The following is an 11,278-nucleotide window of genomic DNA, read 5'->3' as shown; positions in this document are numbered from 1 at the left end:
CAGCTTCAAGGCATTCAGCCTTTCACATTTGGCGCGTTTGCAGATGTTCGTTTCTCACAAACGATAGATGATGGCAACAGTTGTATTTTGTATTATTACATTCATTTCATCCTCTGTGAGGTGACACAAGTTCCTTTACAAGTCCATTTGAAGCATGGCAGAATAAAGATCATCATCCTGTAAACCAACATCCTCCTTAATCACCTTCTTGAGAGTCAGACTGAGTGAAGAACAAGTTGATGTGCATGATCTTGAACTTCAATTTTTGTATAATGATATTCATCTGTTCAACGCGTATGTCTGTTTCAATGGTCCTCTGGAATGATTTTAAGAATTGCATGCATTTTGTAGATACATGTAGTATCAACATTTTGATATGGTTTGTGTAACCCTGGGAATGAAAATTACATTACATGCTACAGAAATGGGCTACGTTTTTGAGAACACATTGAAAGTTTTATAATCTGTGAACTGCAGTTTGTTGAACCTGTTCTGATCCTGATTGGCCACCAGAAGTATATATTTTTAGCTAAAATCTAAAATTGTTCTTGACATTTGTTATAGTCTAATTTCTTTATTTTCCATATAAAGTATATGTAGTTCTGCACCCATTTGCACGGGTGTGTACCAATGATAATGTGGAGTTCTGATAACCCCCATACATAGCCTTTTTTCATTATGTTACATTTAAGAAATGAATATGCATATGATTATTTAGTGTGAAACTAACTAATTCTTAGAGAGCAACTGTAAAATGTGCAAAACAAGCTTAATTTTCTTTTTAAGTATCCTCATATCCCCCATGTAGAGCCCAAATGAACATTTCTGATTTGTGCTAGCATTTTATGACAATTCTGCATGGTTTTCACCCAGCGGCAGAAAAAATTGCCATAACTTACCCCGTAGTGAGACGTCACAACCTGATTTATTATAGCCCCAAACCCAAAAAATCCCCATAAAGAGCCCCTATTCACGGCTCGCGTTATATGTATCCCAATTAAACGACGCTTGTTTTTGAATCAGTAGATGTTCCTCTCTCCAGCAACAGTAAAACCATTCTCCAAAGCCACTGCCCAGGGCAGATAATGCCCCTTGAAAATGACTAAAATTCAAAGAGATGAAAATTCTGCTTTCATTGGTTCTGGTAACCCCCTAGTTCACCCTCATAACTTCAATGCTTCACCTTTAACTTTTAGTAGGTAAAACTAGGGAACCCATGCTATATGGAAATATAAAATTTATAATCATATCTTAATCAGAATTGTCAGGGTAGCCATTGCAATTTCAGTAATTTTCAGCCATAAATTGTTGGATTTTTGAGGGTCTCGGAGGGGGGTCCCAGAACGCCATAACGAAAAATAGCTGGAGGGTTTTAATTATATGGCTGTTCATAGTTCAACATACCTGTCACACATACAAAGTATGAGCCGATTTGGCCGACCCCCATCTTCCCACCTCTGCCTGGTTTTCTCATGCAATGACTCTTAAGAATTTCTATTTGCTCTGTTGACATTGCCCTTCTGTTGACAATGATTCAGTCAAAACGGCAGAATTAAAACACGCTGTTTTATTCAACACCTGAACTGATTGATTTCTCCAACTGTGCAGCGGGCTGCTCTAACAGGACTGACCCACCGGAAGACAAAAGGATGGTCATCTTCTGTTCTGATTCAGGCCCGCCGTACCCTCTCGGCACACTTTGCATCCACTGGTGCAATAACACGAAAGGTTTGTTTCGCCAGTCTGGGGACGAGTCCAGGACGTGCCAAGCAGGAGGGATTTGGAGTGGAAATGATCTAGTATGCGCTGGTATGTCAGTGTTAAAACGGTGACTGTACAGATGACACTTAACTGCAGTACAACATGTATGTAACATAAATCAGACGCACTGTTTACGCTTTTAAACTCATATTTTGAAATACTGTTTAGACCGAAATAGAAATATATACATATACCTGCTAATGATTATGGTACAGGTTACATCAGTATTACAGAAATGCACAACACACAGTTTCTATGATACCTACCTATGAATTAGATTGACACTCACGTCTGTTTTCTACCACTTCTTCTTACAGATCATTTTGAAGACCCAACAGGTAAAAGTTATTCCTCAAATACAATGATTTTTACAAGGATTGTTTTCTTATCTGCCTTATACATTACTTAAAGTTAAGTTGAAGGCAGGGAGAAGACAGAAGAACCTAAATAAAGATTATTTTAAACAGAGAAGAAACCCTGTCGACGTGAATTAACGTATATTCCTTAACGCCAACCGAGCAATAAATAATGTGGGCACATGTCAATTAAAAGGCATGGGCGGTCAAAAAAGATCATTTCGATTTGGTCTTCGCTGTTTACTTGTCCTTCATTCGTCACGTAAATACAGAATTAGAACACGCTGTTTTATTCAGCAACTAATTTATTTCATCCAACCGTCCAGTGGCCTGCTCCGCCAGGACTGACCCACCAGAAGACGGAAGGGGCAGCATGTTCTGTTCTAATTCAGGTCCGCCATACAAAATCGGCACACTCTGCATCCACTCGTGCAATGAGACGGACGGTTTTATCCCAAAGTCTGGGGACGAATCCAGGACGTGCCAAGTAGGAGGGACTTGGGATGGAGATGATCTTGTGTGCGCTGGTAAGTGGGGCTTGCACGGTCTCTCTTGTCCTTAAACCGGAATCAGGCTTACCAGCAGAATTGTCCCCCATAACTACATAAACTCATAAAAATCCCAGACTGTCTACAAGCTGAAAACAATGGCAAAAGCAAATTTGCATATAATACTGGACAAAATTCAAATATTTTTCTCTACTGGTATTCAAGGAAACATTGTCAAACCATGCTGTATGACCATGACACATGTACATGTAGATGTTACATAATCAAGGCTTCTACCATCTGCAACTTTCAGTTCTTGAAAAACCAACCTTGTGCTCTAATTTCAACTTTCAAATCTGATTATCAAAGTGCCGAATTCTATGTTTTCAGCTTGAAAATATCTTCCACACAGTAGAATAAGCTTTGATAGTTGTGTTTCTAGAAGTGTGGCTTGTAATATGGTATCAATTTGTCAGTCTAAACAGAAACCAGTACAGACAGGGGCTATGTACATGCAGAACTGTACATGTAACTGCCAGCCATGTCTCACAGTACCAGTAAGAACACGGCAAGCTAGGGTTGTCATTACTTTACATTCTGGGTCATGTGAAGCTACTAGTAACTTCTTCAGATATAACTTCAATTCCTTATCTGCTGCCAGTTACATTTCAACAGTGTATGGAAGAGTAACTTGCGTTAGTCACTGTCTTAGCCAGGCTAGGCCCCCACCGATGTGAACACCACGGCAGTCAGTAGCAGTCCATCTCTTGACAACCTTTTGACTTGTTACCTTCGCTGAGAAGGTTATTCGTTGATGCTTGTCTGTGTGTCTGTTAGTGAACACGATAAGTCGAGAACGCCTGGATGGTTTGTTGTCGTAGTTGGTGTGTCGGTGTGTATGTGGGAAATCTCAAGATGATTAGATTTTGGACGAAGTGCTTTGCATGATTAGCGAGAAAAGTGTAAAAATGTGTTATATTGTATGAGTGTATACTAGCTGGGTGCCAGCTGGAACGTGTTACTGGTGTAGGGGAAGTGTTACTGGTGTAGTAAGGAGATATTCCCATTGGGCCAGGGGGTTTGACTGTTCAAATTAGCTTGTCACGTAATAGTTAGATCCCGAGACCTGGGCTTCTTAGTGAATTTGGCACCGCCCACCCGAGGAGTTTGTTGGCTCCCGAGCTAGGGCAGAAGGTTATGCATAGGGTAGAGTTTGTATGTATAAGAAGACCAGCATAACTCAAGAATGCCTGGATGGGTTGTCTTGATATTTGGTATGTTGGTAGGTCTTGGTGAGACCTGAAAATGATTAGATTTTGGGCCCTCTAGCGGCTTGTTATAGTACTGCAGCGGAAATTCCTGTTTTGATATCTCATGTTTTGGATATGCTATGGAACCGACTTTTGAGTGGTAGATAGCTCTTTGGAAAGAGAGTAAAAGGTGTCGGTTTGGACACCCTAGCGGCATTTTCTGGGACTGCAGGAGCAGGTTTTGCTTCAGACTGTGAAAGGGAATAACTCAAGAAGGGCTTGATGGATGGTCATGCTTTTTGCTAAATGGATAGCTTGAGTGATGATTTACATTTATTAATATTTATTATGCAAATCAGTATCTAATTTGCATAACTAATGATGAAAATTGATACATCCTCCAAATTCCATGATAGGACTCTCAAACATGTGACATGACTGAGGAAGAGAGAAATTAATGTCAACTATGCAAATGAAGACCTCTTTTGCATAATTAATGAGATATACTTTAACTCTATAACTTACGTGGTGCTTTGTTTGATTGGATGATAATGATGCAAATCAGATTTTAATTTGCATAATTAATGAGGCAATTTAAAAACCCGCTGTGTTCCATGATATGACTATTCAAATATGCGAATTTGTAACTGAGGAAGAAAGGAATGTTGATAGATAGAAAATATGCAAATGTAAGCTAATTTGTATAATTAATGTTAAACTACTATAATTCCATACTAGTTAATGACGGCAATTTCATTCTTGTGGCATTTGGAAGTAGTGTGAATGTGAACACCATTGAATCAAATTATGCTAATAAGGAGCTTATTTGCATAATTGATGATAAATGTTAGCATGACCTTCTTTGTTTCGCTCATAGTCATACTTTGGACAACTTATGTTATTTGGGTGAAGACGACCAACTGGTATGATTCATAATTGATGAGAAACACTCCCAATACGTCAGTCATAAAGGTTAAAATCATTTGGCGAAGGAATGAGGTCGTAGAACTCTTGTTTTATTTGTGGGCAATCATCCTTTGTACATTCAAAGCCGGGAACTTTAACTGTCTTTCGGATTCTCTTCCTTTCAAAGAAGTCATGATGGAGCACACATTAGATATGATTTCAATGTTTCGGAAATGTTTCCTGCTAATGTTGATCGGAAGAATGACGTCAACATTTCTGCACCATTGATATATATGAAGATCTTTTCTATGGCATAAGTTAAAGCATGATGAAAATATTGTTATAGGCTGATTATATCTTGATTTTACGCACTGGAAATCATCCTTTGTACATTCAAAGCCGGGAACTTTAACTGTCTTTCGGATTCTCTTCCTTTCAAAGAAGTCATGATGGAGCACACATTAGATATGATTTCAATGTTTCGGAAATGTTTCCTGCTAATGTTGATCGGAAGAATGACGTCAACATTTCTGCACCATTGATATATATGGAGATCTTTTCTATGGCATAAGTTAAAGCATGATGAAAATATTGTTATAGGCTGATTATATCTTGATTTTACGCACTGGAAAATGATGAGAAATTAATACAGAGATGCACATCATATAGATGCATTCCAATCGATGGTGACGGATTCACATGTACAGGTGAAATATGATAGACTTTTGCGACCACACAAAACAATAGACGGTCGTCCAGGGTAATATTTTGACGGTAGCAGCTGTACAGGTAAGATTTGAAAGTCGTGTGCTAACATTTATCTCTTGATAGACACACGATAAAGCTTTCTGTAACTGAAAGCAAAATGCATACAAATGAAAGAAGAACGCTGCTGAGTAACAACAATAAAAAGTTATAAAAACCAAAACAGAAAAAAATACAAAGTTGCTAACAAAATAATTTTCATTTGCTCCAGACATCAACGAATGTGAGGAAGGAACAGACACCTGTGATGACGATGCCACCTGTACAAACACACCTGGGAGCTACACCTGTGATTGTGACTCTGGATACCGTGGCGATGGAAACAGCTGCACAGGTCAGATTATTATCATTTGCTTACATCGTTTCTCAAGATTTTAATCTACAAATGATAAAGCATTTTGTAACTAATGGCCGAATACATACGCACGGAAGAAGACAGCTATTCAAGAGATTCATATTTTTTGTTCCAGATATCAACGAATGTGCAGAAGAAACGGACACCTGTGTCGACGAAGCCACCTGTACAAACACACCTGGAAGCTACACGTGCGCGTGTGACCCGGGATATCGTGGCGATGGAAGCAGCTGTACAGGTAAGATTTGATATATGTTTGCTAACATTGTCATTTTGATAGATACACGATAAAGCATTCTGTAACTGACAGCAACATACATACAAATGAAATAAGAATGCTGCTGAGTAACACCAGTAAAACGTAAAAAAAAACAGAAAACAATACAAAGTTGCTAACAAAATAACCTTCTTTTGCTCCAGACATTGATGAATGTGCAGAAGAAACAGACACCTGTGATGACGATGCCACCTGTACAAACACACCTGGGAGCTACACCTGTGACTGTAACTATGGATACCGTGCTGATGGAAACAGCTGTACAGGTAAGATTTGAAAGTTATTTTATATTATGCAAAAGTCCATAATGCAGAACTGTGATTTTTTTCTGAAATTGATAAACAACAACCATACAAATATAAGATAGAAAATGTAAACAATTTCATGAACATAACATTCGCCTCTCTTTTTAGACATTGATGAATGTGCAGAAGGAACAGACACCTGTGACGATGACGCCACCTGTACCAACACACCTGGGGGTTACACCTGTGATTGTGTGGACGGCTACACAGGCGATGGATTCACCTGCACTGGTATGACATGTAGAACATTTTGTTGATAGACCTAATAAAGGTGGTCTGGTAGAAAGAAAATCGATATAATTGAAACATGTGTCGAGTCGTGCTTGTTATATTTCAAAAACGTAAAAGTCCCTGTCCATCCGTAGACGACGTCAGACATGACGCGTAGACAGATCAATCCGTGGTGAATGTCAGAATGTAATTATAAGAAAGGCAGGATTAAGTGAATATGAACCAGTTGCCATAATTAAGTATTATCTCTTGCTGTAGATGTCAACGAATGTGAGGAAGGAACACACACCTGTCACGAGCATGCCACCTGTACAAACACACCTGGGGGCCACACCTGTGCCTGTAGGGCTGGATACAACGGCGATGGATTTACTTGCACAGGTAAGATGGTAGCAAGTAAGACGTTATGACGGTCGCCCAGTGAAGTATTTTGTAAACTTGTTCAATCATTGATTGCGTGACTAATATCACTATGGCTAAAGTACGATCATGTTGATTGAAGCAGAACGACCATCCTCGACTTTTGTAGTTGGAATGACCTGAGGTGGGAAAATGTTATAATCTTCTATTTAACCAAGTCTTTTGTACATGAAGGTATTCAAGTGTTCTTATCGTCTTTTTCTGCTGCAGGAGGCTGCTCTTCAGGCTTTGAGTTTTGGAACGGTGCCTGCTACTACTACTCACCAGGCAGGAGGACATTTCTTTCCGCTGAAAGCGACTGTGACCGCCGTCGTGCGAAACTAGTGATCGTACCCGACTCGGCAACTCACCAGTATCTGATCCAGAAAGCGAACGGAAAGAGGTAATAGAATTGAAAGACTTCGTCAGTCTTTCATTTTTTTAAGCTGCAAAATTAATATTTCATTTGATACAATTCAATTTTGCATAGTAAATATGTTGTATCTCTAATTTTTTTCAAATGTGATATGATATCCTTTTTTGAAACATATCTTTACCCATGAACACACTGTGATATTATGTACGAACAATGTTGATGGTTTATCGTTTCTGCAATAACCATTTTATACTGTACGTTGAGTATGCCGGAAAAGAAACTACACTTTTCTAGTTGAGACAAGTTTATACTTTAATAAAACATAACATTTTGTTATGATGTGAAGTTGGTTTATTGTACTGGTTTTATGCTTTACGAATTAAGTATTAATTTTTTGTGAATTGTTGACCAACTTCAAAAGAACTGCACCGCTGGTAATTTGAAAATCTGTTTTGAAGACATATCATTAGCACAAGACTCTGATATTCACGGTGACAGACATTCTAAACTAGAGCTTTTCTTCTTCGTAGGTTCATCTGGATCGGGCTGAGTGACCGTCGGCGAGAGCGCGCGTTCGTCTGGAGCAATGACCTCCCTCTCGCACAATCCTTCCACCCCTGGAGGGGGCGCAACAATAGACGTGCCAACTGTGTGTCGATGATGAAGTGGAGGAGGGCCTATGTGTGGAAAGTCAGGGGCTGCAGTGCAAAGTTCAACTATTTCTGCCAGAAAAGTGAGTAATCCACTCCCTCATCAGTTGGTCGTCAAATTTGTGATCAGACTAAAAGCTGCCAAGCATTTGTTTGAATATATTTTGAAGAATAACCTAATCTTCACATAACGCTTTGCAGTTGATTCTCCACAGACTCTAGTATATTGGGGTATTATCAAACTGCTATCCTTTTAAATGAAACTTTCAATTTACAATTCACTGCGATGTATGCATGGTGAAAACCCAACCAAAACTTTCGGGAAGTTCTCAAATGTGCTTCATACATGCTAAACGGTCATTTCCCCCAATTAGAAGTTCGCTGTGTACGCAGATTCATGGCTTGGACCCTTACCTCTTCCCTCATGACCACAATGAAAAGCGGCCTGCCTGCCGATGTTAGCTTCTCATGAATAATCAAAGTTCAAACAAACACGGCACGCGCGGTGCTAGTTAAATGCATTTTGGTTAATGCATGTATATGTCAAAGTTGAAGGCCCCTGAGACATAAACAAAAACATGATTGTACATGTATCCAGCATGGTCCATAGACAAAAACTGTCGTCAAGTTAGGGGCCTTCACTTGGGACATATTACCCACAATGCATCTCACAGAGCATGCGCAGTTTGAGGCACTTACCCGCTTACTCTGAATGACTTGGATCTAGAGCTTTTATTATTGGTTTTGTACTTAAACAGAATGTCAGCAGTGGAAGGAGAAAAAATGATCTTTTTGTCTGGAGTGCGATGCATTTTGGGTGTTGCTGAACAAATTTGTTCATCTATTATCCACAGATCCTAATACAAGGGTTGCAAAAGAGCAACGAAGATGAACATCGAGACCAAAACTGAGACGGTTGCAGAGAGGTCGTCACCAGTCTTAAGGAGCTGAACTAACATGCTTTTGAATCTTTTACATGTTTGGTTTTCTATTACCGACTTTAATTAAGTTAAGACATGATACTTAAAAGTGTATTCTTAAGGTGTCAATAGACAGTCTGTTATAAATTTGGTGATGCGTTTGCTTTTTAAATTAGAAAAAAAGGAAGAAGACTGTTAGTAACAAATCTAATGCTACATGTATACAAAACATTGATTTATTGATCTTGTATAAACCACACAATAGTTTCACGTCATTTGGTGTTATGAAAAGCAACAGTTGCTTCAAATTTCACGTTTCAACTTTTATCTTTACGTACATATATAGTTCAGCATGTGGTGTGTATATTGTACATGGGGAAATGCATAGACCTTACAACGTCATTATCATCTTTATGCTGTATATTTCACCCTATAGAGAGATCTAAAGATAGGTTAAAGATATGTTTAGAACGACCCAGGTTGTGATTTGAAATTTGGTATACTTATTCTATATTTGGAATTCCCAAGATAGTATGGATAATTAAAAAAAAGAAAAACACATCCCATGTCTATGTTTTTTTTTTTGGTATTTCTTGTCACATTTTTTTCACGATAGTTTGTATGGTGATCCTTCACCATTTCCTCACAGCCCCTTTCCCCAAAACATCCTAATATAACCCTCCACATGAACACACTGCAAGCAGTAAAACTTGCACACTCTCCGCTCAACTACAAATTTGATGAGCCGACACCAGTACGCTGAGTTGGCTAAGATTAAAGTGAAGTGCCCGTTTGCCACTGTGAATGTTCTCTACAACTGCTCATACCAATGTGCAGTGATGACACCTGGCGATATTCTGAAGGATGCCACACTCGTGTTGATATGTCTTCAAGGTACTGTCACAATAGAACCATAAATAAGAACAACAAATAACGAATACCTTTTTAGATGGATGCCAAAACGCATGGTGTGTATGCTAAGCAAGTGAACTTTTTTTAGGGCTTTTTTCGGTCTTTGAGCCATGGATGATGATGGGGGTGAATACAATGGAGTTAACTGTTCAAACGGACGAATGTGTAACAACTCAACCTAGTGGTAGAAAGTGAATAGATATGAAACAGATAATGCCAAGGCGGGAAGTCAATCTTCATCCATAAGAATATAAAAAAGACATCAGAGGTATGTAATAAGTAAAGAAATAAAACACCCCGTCCCTACGGGACATTAAACGATTATGCAGAGAATCAGACAATGGATTAAACGGGTTTACGTATAGAACCGCCCTATTACACAAGTGCACTTTCAAAACTTCACAAAGGCTGGTAGTTTCTTAAGTCTAATTTTGGTCTACATTTGGAGTAGACACTAGGCTTCAACTGGCGGTTCAATACTCCTGAAGTAATTATATCTTGTCCATAACCCAAGTCCCTCTGGATGAACATAATAGTACTAGAGATAACCTCCTGAAATAGGTACGGGTGACCTCAGCCGACACATTCTCCGCGATTGCGCACTTTGTGCTAACGTCGGCAATCAAGACCTAGCCAAGAGGCATTGGACTGGTTGCAGTACTGACACGCCAAGACGTAATGATAACCACGGGAGCATCACGGATTGCCATTCCAATGATTGCCATTTCACACTTCAGTAACTCGAAGGCTCTCATCAGAAACATCAGAAACGACACTTTAGTATATTTAACACGAGGGTATCAAGTTTTATTGATCTGAGTGCCCGGTTCATTGATTGAACAGAAAAGAAAATAAGTTTTCTCCACAACTTATCAATCTTGACAGAGGTAAAGAGATCAAAATCGTATCATAATAAAGAAGGGGCTAGAAATACATGTTTATCGGACCAAACTTCCATAACATACTTTCAGTAAAACAGCTCAATGAAACCTAGGGATATATTCAAAATGTCATATTGTAGAATGCTTTAGATCTATCACTTCATCTTAAAGCATATTTTTTAGACACGTACAATGAATTTACCTTTAGATAAGAAGCGTAAATGACTATATGTGCATTGTTAATACCCCCATTCCACTTGGACGGCGCTCTCATCGCGCTCTCACGGCGACCTAAAATGGTCCAGAGCGCCGTGAGAGCGCCGAACTCCTGGAAAACGTGCTCAAGTGGAATCTCTACGGCGACCCCTGCGCGCTCTCAGCGCGACCAAAATGTCAAATGTCAGCAACTTTTTAAAGATTTCACAGATCACTCAACGAATTCCAGA

The 11,278-nt window shown here is 39.2% G+C and overlaps 1 protein-coding gene across 1 annotated transcript; it reads left to right on the top strand.

The window, feature by feature from the left end:
* The first annotated feature begins 1,612 nt into the window (after positions 1-1,612).
* LOC136439275 (fibrillin-1-like) lies at positions 1,613-9,600 on the top strand. Its single transcript, XM_066434600.1, has 8 exons — positions 1,613-1,809; positions 2,079-2,099; positions 2,444-2,644; positions 5,738-5,860; positions 6,572-6,694; positions 6,953-7,075; positions 7,325-7,496; positions 8,000-9,600. Exons 1-8 carry the CDS (start codon positions 1,650-1,652, stop codon positions 8,208-8,210), a joined length of 1,134 nt encoding a protein of 377 aa, XP_066290697.1. The 5' UTR covers positions 1,613-1,649; the 3' UTR covers positions 8,211-9,600.
* The last annotated feature ends 1,678 nt before the right edge of the window (positions 9,601-11,278 follow it).

This window comes from Branchiostoma lanceolatum, chromosome 1 (genome assembly GCF_035083965.1).
Source record: "Branchiostoma lanceolatum isolate klBraLanc5 chromosome 1, klBraLanc5.hap2, whole genome shotgun sequence".
Lineage (NCBI taxonomy): Eukaryota > Metazoa > Chordata > Leptocardii > Amphioxiformes > Branchiostomatidae > Branchiostoma > Branchiostoma lanceolatum.
This window is presented reverse-complemented; position numbering and strand designations above follow the sequence as displayed.